Genomic DNA, 20,804 nt, shown 5'->3' on the forward strand with positions numbered 1-20,804 from the left:
ATGTTGCCTACTTTAGAATAGTAGCCATAAAGAGAAAGTAAATTATATTGGCCACTTTAGATAGAAGGTATTCCAGTGTTTTTTCTTGTGCACTCCTGTGCTATGGTGGTTAGTAAGACGTAGCATTTAAACAGCTTTTAGAGGAAGTGGTGATAATAGATAAATTATGAAATTATTGTTATGCTCCCAGATGACTTTTAGTCACCAGCTGCCGCTTTTCGGCTGACCTCGGGTGCAAACAGAAGAGCTCAAGGTTTGCGCACCATTTCTGTAGCCCGTGCCGTTGCCATTATGAATGCTGGCTAGTGTTCTCCTAGGGACTTAGCTTACTAATGTGCTTTTTCATTAAACTTTTCAAATATATCATTGGGACTAATATTTAAGAATAAAAGGATAAAAAAGGTGAGTTTAATATTTTTCATTTTTTCCACAAATGGCAATCCTTTCTTTGAGCACAAATGAAGCTACTTAGAAGTAAAAATCCTTCTTAGTACTTTACCCTTTCCACAGTTACATGTCATTTTCCTGTCTACAAACTGAAGAATTACCTTTGTAAAAGGGCTTTTCTATTGTCTTATAGTACTGTGAAATAGAAAGGGTTTATTCAAATGAGGAATTATCTGCCTACCACATTATGCTTCCTACTTTTGACACACAAATGAAAAAGGCTGCGCCTCCAGGCTGTGCGAGATATTGATATGCTCAAATTTATTATTTTTGTAGTGGTTAACAATACCGTGCAGAAAGCACATCAGCAGAAGGTGCGGTGAGATATTACTGTAATATCTTTTCTAGTAAGTGTTATATGCCAAGGATTATTCTTCAGTTGGGCATTTGTCTATGTGCTCATGTAGAAAGCCTTTGAAAGGTTTCTGACTTGGGGGGCATTTTTGTTGTTTTTTTTTAAAGGCTGTATTTTCTTTTTTTTTTTTTTTTCCCTTAAGTTATAATAAGCTTTATTCTCCTCAGATTTCTTTTATTTTTGAGGGGAGGCTGGGAGCAGCACTGCAAGCACGGGGCACAGCAGCGGGCGCAGTCCCCGAAGGAGGGGTGCATTTGCTGGAGTCGCTCGCCCCATTCCCCTGGGGTTACCTGGCTCTGCCAGCGCTAATCTCTGTCCTGGCCTCCCTGCTCACCCTATGGATTTGCATCACTGTCCACACCACCTTTTCTTCTCCTTTTCCCCTCCCAAAAGGCCTCCTGTGCCCCTCGGCCTCCAGGCAAGCCCCCAGGGCTGTGCCGTTCGCTGCCCGGGCAGGAGCAGACGGGGGCTGGGGACATGGCCGCACAGCACCCTGGCACTGTCCTCTGCATGCGGTCCGTGGCTGTCAGGGTGGCTGGGGACCCCTAACACCCCTTCTTGCAGGAGCCCTGCTGGGATGCTGGTTGGCAGGGATAGTCCAGCCTGGGTATTTTGCACTGTAAAGGGTATTTGAAGCCTAGATGATAAGGGCTGTTGCAGGAAGGGTGCTGGGGAGGCAGGCACGGGCAGCGTGGCACTGCCAGACGGGCACAGCATGCCCTGGAAGCTCCATAAATCTGTGATGCCATTTCTCTACTAACTTAGACCTTTGCGACATGTTACGGAGGGCACTGATCTGGTGCTATAGCTGTTTCTGACAGTTTTTAGCATACATTTAAAGTATTTTTATTTTTTTAAAAATACAATTTTGAAATTCTTTAATTTCAGTGAACAAAGAGTTACATTTCCTTGGGAAGCAGTTGCAGATAGATGGTTACAATATAGCTAAGGGAATTTGTATGGCTGCCTATTGAAATTTAAAGTATAGACCAGTGTTTGTATGCGCACAATAATCCTCAGATACATCCCTGACATACTGTGGCATATCATCAAAACAGAACAAGATTTAAATGTCATGAAACAAAGCAATAACTTTTCCAACTTCTGGAAATTACTTACAACCTTGGCTTTAGGTGGTACTTTTGCAGGACTGTGTCCCTTACTTGAAAGGAGTTGAACTTTGCCTAATTAAATATTTATTGTTGCATGGGGGAAAGCAGAAAGAAACAAGCCCAGTATACAATCTGGAGTTCCACGCAACATAAGAAACATATTTCCAGGGTAAAATATATACTGAATAACGGGGTGAGGAAGCGTGATGGCCAGTGCGGACTTCGGTGGTACCTGGTTTTGTTGTTCTTGCGCCATAAGTGCAGGCTGTTGTCTATGGCACTGGATTCAGCATTTGAAAGCGGCTAAATCAAACAGAAGCAAATGTTGCTGTAATGAAACCAGATCAGATTTTAAACAATTCCAAACAGCTCTCCCAGAACTATAAAGCAAGAATTGTTTATAAGAAATCAGTCTCACCAGAGATGATCCACCCTTTTTATCTTGCAACTGCAAATAGGACAGCTGCTTTTTTTTAGCAGAAGGGACCACCAAGGAGGAAATAGCATGGTCTTTTCAGCACACAAAGCAGAGCTGCAAGGTTGGTAAGTTGTCCTTGAATTACTGGTGTTTGGGGAGAAAATGGAAAGGTGCATCGCGATTCCCTTCTTGGGAACAATCTTTAGTCTATTTGGCACTTTTGTTGATGATTTGGGTGAACAAAGCACCCATTAAATCTGCAGCTAGCGCCAGGAGGAGAGGATTTATGATTGCTCTGGAGGCAGAATGGGAATCCAGAGTAACCCTGGCAAACCGGACCTGACGTAACCTGGATGCAGCATTGATGAGGACAGTATGAAATGGTGATATGATAAATCCATTGGACAGTCCAAAGAAGAAAGGATTGAGCTAGCCTTTCCTGTGTGGGAAGTCAGACCAGCTGAGCTTCAGAGAACACTCCCAACCAACGCCTCTCGGCTGGACAGGGGCTGGATGTAACAGGGGACCGCGGGGCTGTGCTGTTACGAAGCAAAGCAATCACACTGGGCGTTATGAACAAGTGCAATGCACAAAACGTGCAGCGAAAGGAGCTGGGATGGTTGTAGAGAAGATTGGATAGCAGCTTGCAGGAAGGTAAGAGAAGCCCTTCTTGGTGTGCATGGGGAGACTGGTTTGTGCTGTCAGCAGAGAGCCACCACAGGCTTTAAGAGGAGCTTTATAAGACTGAGGGTTGTTGAACAATCAGTTGTCCCTGGAGGTTGTGAAATCTCCACCAAAGAAGGTTCCTAAGAGCAGATTAAATAAATATATCAGGAGTGGCTGAGTTCAGCTTGATCTCACCTCAGGAGCTGGTCTAACCATCCTCCTAAGATTGCTCCCCATTTTATTTTTGTGCTGACAACCATTATCCAAGACACAGCGACTGTGTTTGCCCCTTTATCGTGTCCCTTTCCCAGTGGAAGTTGCCTGACTTCTCTGCCTTTGTTTATATGCAGAGAACATTTTGGCTGAAAGTTTCAAATAAGTAAAGAGGACTCTCAGTAGGAGGCAGGCACTTAACTCCTATTAGCTTTGTAAACCTTGAGTTTAGCAGCTCTGTGATAACATTTTATGTTTCGTCTTCCAGCTGTTAGGTTGGATGACTGTCCAGATAATAGAGTTTAGCATTGTCAAACATATGCAAAACTCACTTGGCAAAGCACATGTATATGTTGGCTGATGTTGTATTTTACTCCCTCAATAGTATAATGGAGAGCTTTAAAAACTTTTATTTGGAATAAGAAGGGTTTTACTTGCAGCTTATAAATGTATTAAAGTAGCTTAAGGTTTTTAGTGCTCCCCATCATTAGCTGAACTTACTGTGAAACATGATCTCTTCTTTTTTGTCATTTCTAACTAGAACTCAGCAAAAAAAAAAGTTTGGTGGCAGATGATTTTGGAGCTTAAATTATAAGGGTGGAGGGGTTTTCTCCATTCAGCAGACTTTCCAAGCTTTTCTGACCAAGAAAGTAATTTTACTAAAAGCCAAAGAAAATATTTCTTATCTACTTGTGGAGCTAAAGAGAAAGTAAACAGTCATTTAGTATCAGCCAGATGCAGTCTAGAGTTTAGGAAAAAGTTCCTGTGTCCATTTTTTAGCCAGCGCTCCAGTTTTTTATTGATGAAAGTGCTGAGTTTATTCAGCAAGCAAAAATGAACGTAAACTTTGTATTCTTAATGGAGTCAGCGAAATAGCATAGCATAAAATATAATTTAAATTATTCTAATAATGAATATCTATAATTGAGATTGCTGAACTTTGTCTTTACTTCTACCAGTGTTTGAAGTGTGGCTTTGCAGTTCCCTTGAATTCAAGAAGCTGAATTCTGTCGTCACATACAAACATAATCTCACTGAAGTACTGTCAAATGGTGCATTTTTATTTGAAGACTAGGTTTACCTCTAAATATCTTACCAGCTCCATCCATACACCAATTAATTTGTTTATTTTTAAGGCTTTTTAAATTTGTCTTTTAGTACAGCGGCAACTGTTTTGGAGGAGTTTGAGAAGGCAGTCCCATGTGTTTTGAATACATGATGCATTACAGGGAAGGGCTGTTCACACTTCCACATAGCAGATTATAATTGATTTTGTGTTTGGAGAATTAGGAAATGGTTCTCTTTGATGTATTCAAGAGCTCTGAATTAAAGATTTAAAGTTTTCTAACTGTTAGAAAAACTGATTTAGAAACAGCTCTAATGGATGAAAGAGCAGTGTACTACTGCAAATACAGTCTCAGGTCTAATACTATCCTAACGCAGAGTAGTCACATCTAGGATACTTGGGTATCTTAATATCTTTGGCCATTTTAATTCTGAAATCAACACAGTAATACAGACAGCTTGGGAAAAAATGTGCACATTTTGGAACAAAAAAGATTAAAAATTTATCTTTTAAAGATTTTGACAAGTAGATGTGATTACGTGTAAAGGCAAATGTGTCACAGGGGAGGGAAGCAGCATTTCAAAGATTTGTGAGTATAAATACTTCCTAAATAAAAAGTTGCAGCTAAGGTCATAACTTTGTTAGTTCAGATCTTTTTTTTAGTTATTTCTTAATTTTAAAAGGTGCTGGGCAGCACTTTAAAATCCTTAATTTTGTCATTTGAAAATCAAGCTCTAGGTTGTCGGTCTGTTCTAATAGATGTGTTTTGTGTTCGGCCTTTTCATTGCTCTTGTAGACAGGATTACTCAAATAATCCAGCCATCTAGATTACTTCACCTCTGCCACTGTGTGTTGCTCACTGTTCTTGGATGCTAAAAGCATAATAAAGATTACAGGGGTAACAGATGGGCTGAACTGATTTCTAGCAATATAGCTTGCCAGTGTTTGCAATCTCATTGTATTGCAGTAGTCGGTGCACATCTTCAGCTCCTGCCTCCCAGAGCTGTGAAAACTTGCCTGGTTTATGGATTTCTTTGTGGAAACTGTACGGCAGCGCTCCTGCCTGTCATTATTTTAGTAAAGCAAGACCATTTCTGGCTCTCCTGGTTGTACAAAGAGATTGCTGGTATAGCCCTGCTGTACAACTAACATTAAATAAATAAACAAAGAGGACAACTTCTGTTTACTTTTTACATCACTGACCTTATAATTGGGAATGTTTTGCACAGGATAGAGCTAACTTTGGCTGACGCAGGCTAATTCCCTGGGCACTTGATGGAGAATGAGAGCTTCATTCAGCTGCTTTGACTCATCTTGTGGCAGAGACCCCCCACGAGCAGATGGGGGCTGTGTTTTGGTAACCTGAGGATGAGATGGGGTGGGAGGTGTATGTGTACGAGTGGTCAGTGGCCCCCACAAAATGCCTTAGCAGAGTGCTATCTTCACTTTGCATGTGCAGTTTCCAATGGTTTAGTAAATCTGTAGCAGGATTATTTTCAAAATGATGTTACCAAAGATATAAATATTATGGTTCTAGAACAGAAAGAGGGAAAGGAACTTTCAAAGCTGTGCATGCTGGTCCCATGTGTCTCTTACGTCCTGTATTTCATAACAGAACAGAAATCCTTAAATGTGGGTGTCACTCTAAAAGATGCTTTATACACAGCTCTTCTTCCAACCTCCCATCTGTGTATTTGCTTTTCCCACTGACCCATGAACATGCCCTTGCTTCTTTGCCTTGATTAGATGATAGAATATTCTGTTTCTGCTGTGGGAGGATAAAACTTGCAACCTGAAACACCCTGAAATCTGAAAATTCTTAACAGGCAAATGGATTTGGAGGCTGTGGCTATTCCCAAACCTATTGGTGTGTGGGAATGACCCTTCTCACTAACTCCATCCCTTTGTGAGTGGCTTGGGGGCTGCAGCTTCTCCTTACGTGTTTTTTCTGCAGGTAAGGCTCCCTGCAGCCCCCCAGCCCACCCCACCGCTGACTTGCGGTCCAGGGATGGAGCTGGCAGGTGCAGGGAGCAGGGTGCTGCCTGGCTCCACAGCAGGGCTTGAAAGCTGTTGGCCTGAGATGGCCAGAGGAGCCCACCATGCAGCTGTGCAGGGCGCTGCTGCCCTTGCTGCAGAGCCAGGGAGCAGCAAGCGCCCCGGGCATGCCCAGCGGGGGGTTGCTCTGGCAGGGCACTACTGATGTGCTGGGGGCTTCTCAGAGACAGTGCTCCAAAGCTGGTCAAAACAGGGAGGGGCTGAGGGAGCTTCAGGGCTTGTGGCAGTGTCAAGTGAGGTGGGTTCACTGGAGAGAGGGAGCCCGTGCCCACATCCAGCAGGTAGCCACCAGAGTTGGGAAGCAGCTGCAGCTGTTGGGATATGCATGCTGCCATGTAGGCTTGCCGCACGGTGGAATGGGACTGCTGGGAACAGGAGTAATCTGTGGCTCCTGAGCCTGAAAGCTTCATATTCTGGCTGCTGGCTTTTCTTTTTATTTTAAGACCACCAGGCTGTTCTTACTTGCACGCTCTATAAAACTCTTTTTAAGAGTTTTACAGCTTACTTAGCGTACTGAACGTATAACCAGCTATAAAATGAATCAGTTGTTAAGACTGCAGCATGTCCCACACAGCACATCATAAGTTGGGATGCTGCAGATGCTGGTGGCACAATACAGCCTGGGCACAGGTTTTTGCCATGTTCCCCAGCAGTGACAACAGTATGCGTGCCAGTGCGGGATCCCCCGCTCACTGAGCCCCTCGCACCCCACGGGGCTCCTCGGTAGCTTTTCTGGGTCCTCAAGGACTCACGGGCTGGGTTTCTGACAGCTTCCATATTGTTTTGACTGTACTTGAACCCTGACTCTCATCCATAATCAAATTTACAGCAAAGTGTGCTATGAGTGCAAGTCAGAGAGTCAGCGATGGAAACCACACAGGAAAACAAAAGGCACCTCAGCTCTGAAGCTCACTGGTGTCAGCTTGTGCTGGCAGGGAGTCTTGTCATTACATAATGATGCACTCATCCAAACGGCGTTTTGTATTTTGGGAGACAGATGTGCCTTGCAGTTGCTAGTGGAAGTTAAACGTTAAATATGAAACCCATTCATTTTCTCTTAGTCATACTTTGGATTTAAGCAGATGTTTTCCTAATTTGTGGTTTTCAAATGTAGCATGCTGACAAGACATTTATCATTAACTACAACTTCATCCATGCAGTTTAGCAAATTGGCCAATTATTAACAGTGAGGGTTGTGTGGCGGTTGATGCATAGCTCCTGCTGCTTTGAAAGGCCTAAATTGAAACTCAATACATTTTTACAATATAAATTAATTGAGCTTTGGACCACATCCCTGTTATTCGAGTGCTTTCTGCTCTCATTTTCAGAATGAACAGCCATTTGTAATGTGCTGCGTAGCTCTGCTGTCTGTGAGCAGAGGCTCCTGGTGGTGGAAAAAGTGATGGCTAACATTATTCTTCTAGGGGTGTGAAAATGTCTGGTGATATCCAAGCGTAAGCAGCATGACATACAGAAGGGAGCGTGGCCATGGGACGGTGTACCTACATGTGGACCAGGCTGGCTTTGCCACAGATGATGCAGAGGGCACCCTGAAAGGGCACAGCAGCGGGCTGGTAGAAGCAGGATGGGTGCAGCTGCCTGGAAGCTAGCGCTGCCTAGTATTTTCTATTATGACATTTTGCTTGCTTATAACTTTGCTGGACTTTACCCATTTTGATTTTTTTTTTTCTGGTTTATGTTTGTAGGGTTTGATGGGGTGGGGGGAAGAAGGGTTGGTGGTGGTGTTGTGTGGTGCTGTGAACTGGTGAGATGTCCCAAAGGTGCCTTCCAAAGCCAGGAATCACCATATGCCTGAAAATATAATCTATTTTCCCAACTCTGGAATTCAGGCAGGCAGTTTAGTCATCATTTATCCATCTAATGTACAAGACTTGAGGAAGAGCACTTAATGCACCTCTGATTTCTAGAAAGTATAAAGACCTTGATTTTCACCAGCTGGCACTGCAGAAATTTTGCCTTACATTCCCATGAACTGTGAAAACTCTTCGGGACATTTTGTTCGTAGCTGCTCCAGCTTCTGGCAAGTCATTCCCTTTTTTTTCCCCTCCTCTATATTTGCATCTGTACAACAGGGAAACGATATACTTTGTTACAGAACGGGCTGCCATGCAGGTTAATTAAACGAGAACTGTAAACAATTAAAACACAAGGTGCATTTCATCTTGCTTTGTTCAGCCAGATGTGCTAGGTGTGAAGTATCTATAGGGCTGGCTTTACAGTCCCATTTGATGCCCTTTTCTTCACATCCCCTTGCTCTCTGGGAAAAGGGAGTCATGGTGACGTTGCAAAATCAGTCAGGAGCGGTGAAGTCTCAACAGAAAGGCTGGGGATTGCAAGAAATGCAGCAAAGAGGAAAACTTGTAGATTTGGCGATGGTGTGGGAGGGTTTGTGTCACCTCTCTTTCTGGTCTGCATTAGAGGTGTGAGTCCTATAGGTACTTAAAATGAGCTGAAGAGGCCTGATCCAGACGTTGATGAGGGGTGCAATGGGGGTTTTAAAGCGAGACCTTTGGTGTAGTTGTCTCCCTAGTAGCTTTTTGATTGAAAGCAGCAGATGTGGAAGGGAAGATGACATGTTATGGCTACGTTCTCAATCACCACCTTGCATTCTCTGGGTTTAGATAAGCTAAATCTCCGGAAGCAGCTGCATATCCCATGCCAGGCTTTAGCGGGAGGTGAGCACGGGTAGATGTTGGATGAATTTGGCTAACCCAGATTCTGATCCTTTGCAGCGCTGCCAAGCTTCTGGAGAAGAGTCCGTTCTCCGTCGGCACCCCGAGCCCCCTGCTCCCCTCGCCGGCGAGCCTGCAGCTGGCGCAGCTCCAGGCGCAGCTCACGCTCCACAGGCTGAAGTTGGCTCAGACCGCCGTCACCAACAACCCGGCCGCTGCCACCGTCCTCAACCAGGTGCTTTCCAAAGTCGCCATGTCCCAGCCGCTCTTCAACCAGCTGAGGCACCCCACTGTGATGAACACCCCGCAGGGCCACAGCACGGGGCCACCGCAGGGACCTGGCATCGCCGGCACTGGGTTCCCCTCCGGCGGCATTGCCTTTCCTGGCCAGAGCCCAGCCTTAGCCACGCCGGGGGGCAGCCTGGGGCCCGTCCAGGCCCAGACTCCCAACGCCATCGTCATGAGTCCCTTCGGAGGCGTCATGGCTTCCGGCTCCAGTCAGCAACCTGTGGTGGTGGGTCTTAACAAGGTGGGTGCCTCCACCTCCGCTGCTGCAGCTGCTGCGGGGGGCTTTTATGAGTACAACAAGCAAAACACCGCTGCCGCCACCCCTCAGACGTACGCCTCGGAGGGGGAGCAGCCCAGCCAGCATGGCTTCCACGGCAGCGGGGCCCACGCAGCCTCCTCGGCAGCAGGGCCGCGCTATGAGGGTCACTTCGGGGCTCCCGGCCCGCTGCAGCACGAGGCGGCGGCGGGCGCCTTTCCCAAGGAGGCCTATGGGGCGGTGGCAGCAGCACAGCATGGGGCACCGCGGGCCTTCCCCAGCGACCCGCACACAGGCTCCCATCCGAAAGGAGATCCCGGCCCCGTCTTGCATGGCAGCGGTACAAGCAACCAGTGGGAAAATATCCCTAATTTCCCCGGCCAAAACAAGCCTGACCTCGTGCCCAGCGACAGCCTGTGGTCGTCAGCAAGTCAGCAGCAGTATGAAATAAGAAACGAGCTCTACAACCCTGAAGAGCCGACACCTGACACAAAGTTCAGCGCGGCTGCCCCCCCCGCCTTCGGCCGCCTCAACCACAGCAAGCAGAGCTTCAGCAGCCCTCGCATGAGGCAGAAAGAGGAGCGGAGTGGCGGCGCGCCCGACCTGCCCGCCCGCTCCCTGCCGCCGCACCAGCTGGGCGACCTCCGCAGCACAGCCCCCCTCCACTTCCCCCACATCTGCACCCTGTGCGACAAGAAGATCTTCGATCTGAAGGTGAGCGGTTTTAAGGCGCCCCCAGGGCACGGTTTGGACCCCTGAACAGGCTGCCTGGCGATTGATCTGCCCGCCGGCTCCTGCCACCCCTTGCTACCAGCATCCATTGCCACCGAGGTGCCCCGAGAGAAGCGGAAACAAAGGGCCATAGTTTCGCGTAGGGTGTCGTCCATCTGTTTCATGGCAATTAGTGGGGTTTCAAGATCTGGTTTTGTTCCGCATCTCGCTGTGAAAGTTGGTGAGATTACAGCGCTGGCGTGAGAAACGTGAGGTCTGAGCTGGGGTCGCAGCTCATCTCATGGGCCCGAAGCGAGGGGAGGAGGAGCCTGAAGCCGATCCCCCGCTTTCCAAGCCAGTATTGTAACCACACATCAGCAGTTTCATCTGCCTCTCCCTTTCTCTTTGCATTTCTGATCCCAACATCTTCCTGTGACAGCCTTGTGGAAGCAGTTTGCTTAAACAAAACAGTGCATTTTGATAAAACTATTTTAATAATTCCTCTGTTGGAATCTCTTCCTCCTCCTAGAATCTCTAAGGAAAGTTTAGAACTCAGGGTCCCCAGAAACTTTGTCCTGAAAGCAAGAAGCTGCTCAGCACGTGTGGTGCAGACCACGGTCCCACTTCTCTGTTCATGCTGCCAAGGGGAGCTGCAAATCCAACCCCACCCTTGAGAAGCAGCTTCCCAGTTGCCCAGAGAGCCTGTGTGCTAGGTCATGTTATACAGGTCAGGTCTGAAGAAGGCCACTTACGTGGCCTTCAGAGCCACACAGCCATTCGTGGGCTCTGGCTGGGGTTATTCTGGCCTCCTGGGGAGCCCTGCTCAACAAGTCCTCACAATCTTTTCCATCGCCTCGCAGGACTGGCACCTAACCACAAAGGCATGTGTTTTCATGCTGATGGTGGCCTGACGAAAACATTACAACAGCGTGTGTATAGGAAGGAAGATGTCCAGCAAATGAAATAGCCCCTGATATTTACACGGCCCAGGGCTTTGGGATATTTGAATACGTTGGCTCTTTCATGTTTCCCTTTTACTCTTTGAGCAGCTGCTTGCAAAAGGATTTGCTGTGGTTACTGCAGCTACAAGGCTGGTCTGAGGCAGCCCCCATCTAGGGCATGCTGGGCATTTATTTTCTTCATTACCATTTAAAAAGGGCAGGGGAAATGTCATCACAGCGAGTTTTGGTTCATCTGTTCGTCAGCGTTTAATACACTGCCTCATTTGGATCATAGAAGTGTAAAGAGCTAAATGTGATTGCACAGATTTTGCTAATCTATTGAAATGAATAAGTGCTGCCCTGGCTGCCCTGTGTGCTGAGCACCTTCTTTATGGACACTGCAGCAGCTGAGGGTGCTCAGCACATGCAGGATGAGCTCTTCAGCTAGGGTGAAGTAACTGAATTAATAGAAATATACTGGATTTAAAAACTAATACAGAGAATCTCTCCTTTTGTAAAGCAAACGATAATTTTACCTACAAATAACAAATCAGTAAATGCATTGGATGAAAGTGTGCTTGGCTCCAGCATCGCACAACATGATCTTCAGTGTCTCAGTATTGTTTTTAGAATAAGGTAAACTGAATGGAGAAGCAATCTCTTGTAAATTTGTCTCAGGAATTTCCTATGCTCATAATCTCTTTGTTTCAACATAGGACTGGGATCAGCACATTAAGGGAAGTCTTCACATCCAAAAATGTATGGCTTTTTCTGATAAGTAAGTATTATTTTAGAGACAGTCTTCCAACTGAATTTCTAACAGACCATCCCTTACTTCAGTGGCTTTACACCGGGTATTTACTGTCTAATAATTAAGCTTTAATATTTATGGCACTTTATGCATGTTCATAAAGTTCTTTTCTTTCTTTTCCAGCATTGGTGTCCGATGTGTGTTAAGCTCAGCAGATGGAACATTGCATTTATCACCAAATAATGCAGCAGTTTTCAATCCATCTAGTATCGAAGGTGAATGGTTGTATGTGCAATAGTTAAAAACACTTTTTTTTTTTTTTTTTTTTTTAATTGAAAGTGAAGTCACTCTCTGGGGGAAAAGTGGACATTTTACATGCAGTGCGAGTTTCCAAGGTTGTGCACAGAAAAGCTAAGAGCCAGTACTGTGCCTTTCAAAGTATGAATTTATTATTCTTCCAAACAATGGCTTGTTTTCACAGTACAATGAAACAGTCTATAATTTGGTGTAGAGACTATGAAATGAATTATGTAAATGGGGCATTGCTTACTGAGCACACTAATGCAATTAATATGAGTCAAGATTTTCATGAAATCTGTATAATCCATTATTTAGATTATCCACCAAATGTCGGCGCATCTTTTATCACTACGTCAGCAAGATCCTTTGGCCAGCCAGGTCCTACATTTTCTTCTCCTCCATCAGGGGTAAGAGTGAGTACCTAAGCAAACTGATCTCCTTGTCAAGATTCTTGTTGAAGCCACTTCTACTTACTGGAATTAAAACTATGAAGGCTTCATTTTAGACAACAATCTGATTATTCACTCTGTTATTTCAACTTCTCCACAGTGCTTTTATGCTTTTGATTTTGGCCAAATCAGAACCTGATTCTAGGGGGTTTTTTCAGTGCTTAAGGTTGTTTGCTTTTTAGAGGGATTTGGGGAGGAGGGTAAATGGTTTTGTGTATATCCCATTGACATTTCCCCCCAGCTTTCTGAGTCTTTTCAGCCCAGGGAAGTCAGCTTCAGCTTGGAATGAATATTTGGATTAGTTTTTACTTACTCTGAGTATTGATCCCAGCAAGCAGCCTTCCATTTCTCTGGTTATTTATTTGTAGCAATTGCTTTCTGCCTCTCCCATGCTGGGGTCCTTCTCCCAGATAGCAATAGTGGCAAAGATAGTGGCTGCACCTTCGCTGTTACTCACCTGGAGGTCCCAGGTCAATTCGTTATATTGTACTAAATTTTTCTTAGTTTATTTTAGTGTACCATTTATATCATCTGCTGCCACCAGTAGCCTTTCAGCCAGTTTGCTTTTGTGTACAGGCTTCTATGACTTAAGTTTATAAGTGCCACACCCCCACATTCAACGCCGGTCCCCAGTTATATCGCTCTAATGCCCACTTGAATTCCTAGCCCAATAATCAAAAAATACCAGAAAAAAAGGATAGCGTTAAAAGTGGTTCTTACACTGACAAAGCAGGAAGATTTTAAAAGGAAAAACAAACAACAAAAAAAAGGGGGAAAAAAAGGAAATAAAAACAAATCATATACATAATGGAAATACAAAGTTGTTGGAGTTAAAATGAAGCTTAACATATATCGGAAAGCTATGATTACAGCTAGAAACATCAAGGACTCATGTTAGGGCGTTCATGGAATAGCAGCAGTAATCCAGGCGTTCCAAGTTTTCACCTTGTTAGCTTTTGTGTATATATCCTGATTTGGTCTCAGGCACTTTGGAAAGCCCGGTTGAATTGTGTCCCTGTGCACTCCAGTTCGCCTCAGGCATTGCTCACAGAATCGTCACCCAGATTTGTTTAATCCAACCAATTTTCTCCTGCGTGGTTTTGCTGTGCAGGAGGTTATTTGGAGGGATTTGAGCTTCTGCCTGTCACAGACACTGTGTGCGCAGGGGAGCAAAGAGCAGAGCTGCTCATGACAGCTGCCTCCAAGGTCAGAGGTGGAGTAGCAGCGGGTGCAGAGGAATGTTCCTTTTCATCATGTCTGTCAACCTCGCAACAAATGAAATTACTGTTAATACCAGTATCGTTTCTCCTTAGAATCTGTCACTATTTATCATTTAAGCTGCCTGCAGAAATCCTCCATCTGAATGACCTGCAGTACTATAAGAGATAAAAGAAACAATAACTTTGATTTTGCTGGACACTGTAAATCCTCTTTTTCTTCAGAAGCTCACTGAGTGGACAGCGAGCTATATTAGAGGTGTTAAGACAGAGTTTGCCAGCTGTCATTCACTCTGCAACCCAGGTGGCTTATAATTTATTACACCTTTGCACGGTAGTATTCACTTTCAACTAAGCTGCTGCCATTTAACTGAGCAGTGCGAGATTATACTTGACCCTGCATGTAATCATAAACAAAGTGTTCAGATTTCTGGAAGAGCTTGCTCTGTGCTTTCCATCTGCAAATAACTCTATCCCTCTTCAAAAGGCAAATATAGTGCTACAAGTCTTCGCTCGGGCATGGAGAGCCATTAGCACTGGAGGGATGGGACTGTCAGTTTCTTATTTAGACAAAATTCAGGTGAAGCTCAAGAAAGGGATAAAGATTTTGAAGAGCAAGAAACAAAAAAAAAAAACCAACAAAAAAAAGGTAAAAAAAAAGCTGTAATAAAAATAACCAAATTAGATTGGTGAAATAATAGGCAAACAGTATGAGGTGCATTTTGCTGCTGTGCATCCAATTATTTTTGTAGTAGTTGTGCAGCTGCCTTGGTAAACCTCTGTAGACATTGGCTGCAAAGTTAACTTACAGTCTTATTAAAAACTACATTCAACGCTTGACACACAACGGCTCCTCTAACTTCCTGACTGTGGATATGGAAGGTGTCTGTTCCTTTTCTGACTGTGATTTACAGCTCTATTTAATGAATGGATCCAATTTAACTTCAATCAGCTGACAAAATTATTGCTTGGTACAGCCCGTTGACTTCTAGTACAAGTATGTGACCATTCTTAATCATGAATTACAGCAGATTTATAGCGTACCATTTTGATTTAAGCCATTGCCAATTGTGGGGAGATGGTAACATCTTACAGTTGTTTGATTTAATACCGCTGAGCACGTGTCCAAACATGGGCTCTGGAGTCTAGGTAGGAAACAGCTAAGTCTTTCTAGTCCCATAGACTCTTAACATACCATCTCTTAACAGATCAAACAGAACAAACAGAAGGTGCCAGGTGACCTGGGGTGTTCCTACACTGGGACTGCATTTGCTGTCAGGAAAGTTTCCTTTTCCTCTGCTAGCTGTAGTTGTATTCTGTTGTGTGCTACATGCTGCCTTGCCAGTTGCATGCAGCCATCACTTCCTTTTCTGTTCAAGTGGAGTTGAGTTGCTTCATCTTTTTCAGGATCAGGTCTTTGTTAGTTTTTCTGCTAGAGAAAACATCTTACTTCTGGACTTTTGCACGTCTTTGACTTACCTTTCGCACCTGGGCAGGCTCTGTAAGATGCAAGCTGAATAGCAAAGCACTATATAATACAGGGTCTTGCTGCAGCAAAAATACACAAATGGTTAAGTGGTGAAGCCTGGAGGGAAGGTAATGGGATGAAGGTGTAAATAAGATAACATCAGCTCTGTAACTTGTGAACTTGATGACAAGCCAAACATTTGTGATGGCTCTGGTGAACTTGATCCCACAAGACTATGTGATTTGCATCTTCCCTTGAATGGAACAATTTTAACTGAAGGTAAAGTTACTTCTTCAGTAAAATCCCAACAGCAGAGGTCATAAACAGGGAAGTAGTCCGGGAAGGCTTAATCCTGTGTGAGCAATGTTTTGCGTGTCATTAGCTGGGGTAAATTATGTTCCTCTCTGAGTATACCCTGATGCCTCTTTGCACAAGTAGTAGAGAGCCTGCTCTCCATGTCAGGGAGACAGGCGGCTCTTTGGGAACTGCCCCAGCACTCCAAAATAGACTTCCACCCTTCGGAAGTGATTACCACACTGGTGCTGTGTGCCTGTGCCAGCCCAGTTCAGGAGCTCTGCCTCTGCCTGTCCAGTGGTCCCCGTGCCCCCCCTGAGGTGAGAAGTCCCTTCTACTGTGTGTTGTTGCAATGAGAGGGGAGAGTAGCAGGTTTTCCAACCTGAGGTACAGCTGTGTGTCATCTCACAAGTTAAATGAGGTCACTTTTACCCCTGGCCTGGTCTGTTCCACCAGGGCAAAAAAGGAGGGTTTAAATTCAGCCCCTGCTGTCCGGAATGCCTCTATAGTCACCTAAACTGATTTCTAACATCCACAAATTCAGCAGGGACTGCAGTGAGCATCTGTTTCCATTTCCAGGCACCACCAGCACCATGTAAATGGGTGTTTATGGAATACTTGAAAATACTAATCTTTTGCGTGTTGCTTGCAAACTGTCTGCTAAGGGCCTTTTACTCAGCAATAGTGCATGGTGCCTTCATGTGCGGGGAAGGCACAGAGCCCCCAGTGGGACCAAGAGATGCAGACAGGCTGGGAAAGCCCATCTGGCTTGGCAGAGGAGCCACAGGGGTTGTGCTGGTGTACCAGATGGGTAGTGGCCCCACAGGGAGCTCATCAGGAGGGGCTGAGACCCCCGTGGCAGGGGCACCCTCTGTATCCAAACACTGAGGGGCCTCCAAACTCTTGCTGGTGCAAAGTACAGGGGCAGTGGCCTGTGTCTGTGGCAGCCCAGCCCTCTGATGTGACATGCCTGGGAACTGAAGCCCTGGAGTCCATAATGTTTGAGGTGGAAAGTTAGCTTCTGCAGCAGTATCGTTAATCCGGTTTGAATGAGAGCATCTCTTCTCTAGATCCTCTCTGGACTTTCTAATGTCCAGGGATGGAGACTCCATTGCAAGCTGCACTGCAGTTAAACATTGTCCTTTGCATTTGTATTTCTAAACCAAGATGTTAAAAACCAAGGTTTTAAAAAAAGAATATTTGTCCTTAACAGGTACACAGAACAGAACATTTATTTTTTTTTCCAGAAATGTAAGGTCTTATCTAGTGGATGGAGTATCTAAGATAAAAACATTGTTTTGAGTTGTTTTTTTCCCCAGTTTCCCCAAAGGAAATCTACACTGGGTCGAGTTGTTCACATCTGCAACCTCCCCGAGGGAAGCTGCACAGAGAATGATGTCATTAACCTGGGCCTCCCATTTGGGAAGGTCACCAACTATATCCTCATGAAATCCACTAATCAGGTACTGTGTATTTGTGGTCACTGGTATTGACATCTATTGGCATAAAGACATACTGATATGAAGACTGAGTCTTTGGGGAAAATCTCTTTTTTTTGTAATAGAAACTTAAATAAAGGAAGCCTGCCCTTAAAAAAAAAAGGTGGCGGTTTTTTTTTTTTTTTTTGAGATGATGGCATAGCCATGACTACTGCCTCATAGTTCTTGTTAAAAAACCCAGAAATCTCAATGAAATGTTGTAAAACTTTACTTTTAATAATAATAATAATAATAATATTAATTTTTAAAGAAGTTAGTAACTTAGCCTTCTTCTCTCAGCCATTTGTTAGGGTTACTTTCAGACTTCTTTTGTTCTGTTTGGGAGGTTTTTGTTGCTTCCTTACCCATACTTGTAGAGCTGAACTGGGTTTTGGAGAATGATTTGCACTCTAGCCTGGTTTGGCTGCCCTACGCTGCTGAACTGTTGTTACAGCAGAGGCAGATCCTGCAATGGTGTAATTACAGTTCCAGGCTGGTGGCAGAGCCCCCATGCCATGGCTGCACTGGGTGACCATTGTAAAGGCTGTCCCCTTACAGGGGGCACTGACACCTCCCTCCCTCCCTTTTAATCTGCACCAGATTGTAGTAGAGGGCTTTCTTCAAGGTACCTGAAGTCTACCAGTGGTGGTAGGCTGGGAAGAGTTGAAAATACTGTCTCACATAGCTGCATGAGACAGTACAGGTGGATGTAGAATCCAAGCCAGTGGGCAATTTTGAGACTGTAATGTTTCAAAATGCAGTCATTACGCAGCTATGAGCGGTATTCCTCAACCAGTTAAACCGCAGTCACTTCTAATGCAATTTTTGTGTAAATAAAAGTGCTAGCTGATATCATTCAGGTTTTTAAGACTTGGGGGGGGGAGCTTTTTTCTGGCTGTTCATGCTCTGATCTGCTTTTATCTGGCTCTCTTGCAATTCTGCAAGACACAGATTACAATCTCAGGACTGGTGCGTGCTGCAACGTTGCAGTTCTGCATCCTGTCAGCAGCAGCTGACCATGGTGTAGAAGCACCAGTGAGGAAGCAAGGCAAAGGTGATGCTATCTTATATTGAGCAAGATTAGATTCCAGACATTTAGGTTTTAACTAAACTGGCTTCTAAAGTTGTGTATCGGCTTTAATAGCTGGATTGAAACTATTATTTGCAGTTAAAAGAAGGCTGAGGAATGGACTGAGTGTTACTATTTCAGCTCCAGAGCTGGAAAGCTACCTAGTTCCGTACTATAAATGAAAATTATTGTGCTGCCTTTTTCTCTCTTATACTTTGTATTTTTAATTTTGTAGTAGATTTTAAAGCTCTCCCCATTTGTGCTAGGCCTTTCTGGAAATGGCTTACAGTGAAGCAGCCCAAGCCATGGTACAGTACTACAAAGAAAAACCTGCTATGATAAATGATGACAAGTTACTTATTAGGATGTCTAAAAGATACAAGGAATTGCAGCTGAAGGTAAGATAGTCATTCCTGATCAGTTTTCCTGAGTTTCCATGGCACGTCCTGGAGAATACATCTAAAAATCTTTGCTGATTACTGATTTCTAAGTAATGCTTTAATACTATGGAAAAAGAAATTAGGAAGGGCAAATTAATGGATGTATGTTAACGATCTTTTTCACTTAGCTGCTTGCTCTTTTCTGAAATATAACTCTTGGAAGAGATCCCATTTTCTCTGGTCCTTGCATACCATTATTTCAAAAATCACTTCTGAGCTTCCTTCTGGGCAGGCTCCCCACGTTGCTTTGTCTAACAACGGTCTGAAACACAACCATGTGTAAGATACAACATGTCAGCAAAAATAAGACAGTCCTATGCTTTTAGTCAGGCGTTAAGCCTGAAGCAATGCTTTTCACTGCTTGCATGCTTGAGCCACGGTACAATCTCCATACTAAGCGGTGATGAGAGGGCTAAACATCACACTGATTTCTTTTTCTTTCTTTCTTGTGAATGACCTAAATTAAAAAGCAAGATTATCTAGGTTTTTTTACATTGAGTCAGAACAGAGCAATAGTCTTTTGACTTTCTGTATGTGTGATATTTCTGATCTGGACACCTGAGTGATGTCCAAATATGAGTGCTCTTGTAAGCATATTTATGGATGCTTATATACTGCCATTTGTAATGCAAAGAGAGTACTTTTTTTATGGAGACTTGGACTGGAACTGGCAATGCAGAGCTGAAAAGCTTCATATTGTATTACATAACACAGCACAAAGTTATTTTATAGAAGAATCGTAATGTTGCAGTTTATGAGGTTAAGGGGCCTTTCATACATTGAGGAAAACCAAGTAACTCAGATGATTTGGTCTTACCTTTGGAAAAGTCTCTTTCTCTCCTGTACATCTGTAATAGATTAAGGAGAGTTAAATGAGTTGCCAAAAGTTTGTAAACCAGGGCAATCTTTCTTAGTGTGGTATGGTGAGAGGTTCAGATGTAAGGTGGTGGAGACTGTGCATCTTTAACATAGAGGCAGAACAGGAATTAGCCAGGAGAGTGTGGTAGTTTGCCTAGATCTCAGGAAGATTCTCAGCCTGCTTTTGATGTCATGAAATGGCAGTTTCTGATGTCATGAAATTCTTTTTCTCTGCATCAGCAAAAGCCCTTTCTCTTTGTGAAAAACAGACAAACAAACAAATGTGCAATATGGAAGGGGGAATATGCATGAGCTATTTACCGCTGCAGACTGTTCTGAGTTTCTGAATGACTATGTTGATCAGCTGTGCATGCTCCAGGTTTTTGATAAACTGCATGCACTTGAGCCTGGAGTACTGCATCTTTTGTAAATGACCTTGAATCTCAAGTAATCAACACTTCCAGTATGCATCTTTCTTGCACTTAGCTTTTCTGAATCTCTTGTGTCTAAGCAGTTTTTTAGAGCTATACTCCAGGAATGAGCTAAACTCAGATGAAGAGAAGGCAGTTCATTCCCAGAGGATCAGAGAGAGACAGCTAAACATACTTAATTCAGATACTAGACAAAATGTCTGATTTGTTTCCTCTTACATCCAATTCCTAGCAAATACTCTGTGGCGCATGTGTAAAGGATGAGCTAGTTTTCAAAGTCTGTTGCCACAGCCAAATATGAGGAGACAGTGCTACAATGTAACAGAGCAAATTTTCCATTTGTATCATTTTACTGCTTTGTTGATACCAGCTGCAGGAAAGAGTGTAACCACAACACTGAAACCAAATATTCCTCAGTAGCAGAATAAGGGAATGATGCATGGATGCTGTTTCTTGAAGGGCAAATCACCTATATTAGCTTGGAGAGTAGTGCAGCATGCTAAGCAGTGTCTTTGTATTATTCAGAAACCAGGTAAGAATGTGGCTGCTATCATCCAGGACATTCATTCACAGAGGGAGAGGGACCTGCTGCGTGAAGTGGACAGGTAAAGTTTCTCCGTAGTTTGGAATTTGGACCTGGATAAGTCTGTAAACCTGCAGGCAGAAAAAGCATTGTGTGCTTCCTTCTCTTATTTGCTTTCTTAATTTGGATTTCACCTCAAATCACTGTAAAAATGTAAGTGGGTACAACAGTAGGTACAGGGTCTAGATAATGAGATCAGATTGAAACTGTATATGTTATGAACATAAATGAACTCTTTTCTGCTG

At 44.1% G+C, this 20,804-nt stretch overlaps 1 protein-coding gene across 2 annotated transcripts in view; it reads left to right on the forward strand.

The window, feature by feature from the left end:
- Positions 1 to 20,804, forward strand: part of RBM20 (RNA binding motif protein 20) — a 103,043-nt gene that overhangs the window by 69,403 nt on the left and 12,836 nt on the right. For both annotated transcript variants that reach the window (XM_055793651.1, XM_055793657.1), the window contains exons 2-8: positions 9,086 to 10,283; positions 11,938 to 11,999; positions 12,156 to 12,247; positions 12,588 to 12,679; positions 17,020 to 17,163; positions 18,514 to 18,645; positions 20,502 to 20,581. In XM_055793651.1, the coding sequence (XP_055649626.1) occupies positions 9,086 to 10,283; positions 11,938 to 11,999; positions 12,156 to 12,247; positions 12,588 to 12,679; positions 17,020 to 17,163; positions 18,514 to 18,645; positions 20,502 to 20,581 (1,800 nt within the window). The remainder of the gene's footprint in view (positions 1 to 9,085; positions 10,284 to 11,937; positions 12,000 to 12,155; positions 12,248 to 12,587; positions 12,680 to 17,019; positions 17,164 to 18,513; positions 18,646 to 20,501; positions 20,582 to 20,804) is intronic.

The sequence above is a fragment of the Falco peregrinus genome, chromosome 1, assembly GCF_023634155.1.
Source record: "Falco peregrinus isolate bFalPer1 chromosome 1, bFalPer1.pri, whole genome shotgun sequence".
Lineage (NCBI taxonomy): Eukaryota > Metazoa > Chordata > Aves > Falconiformes > Falconidae > Falco > Falco peregrinus.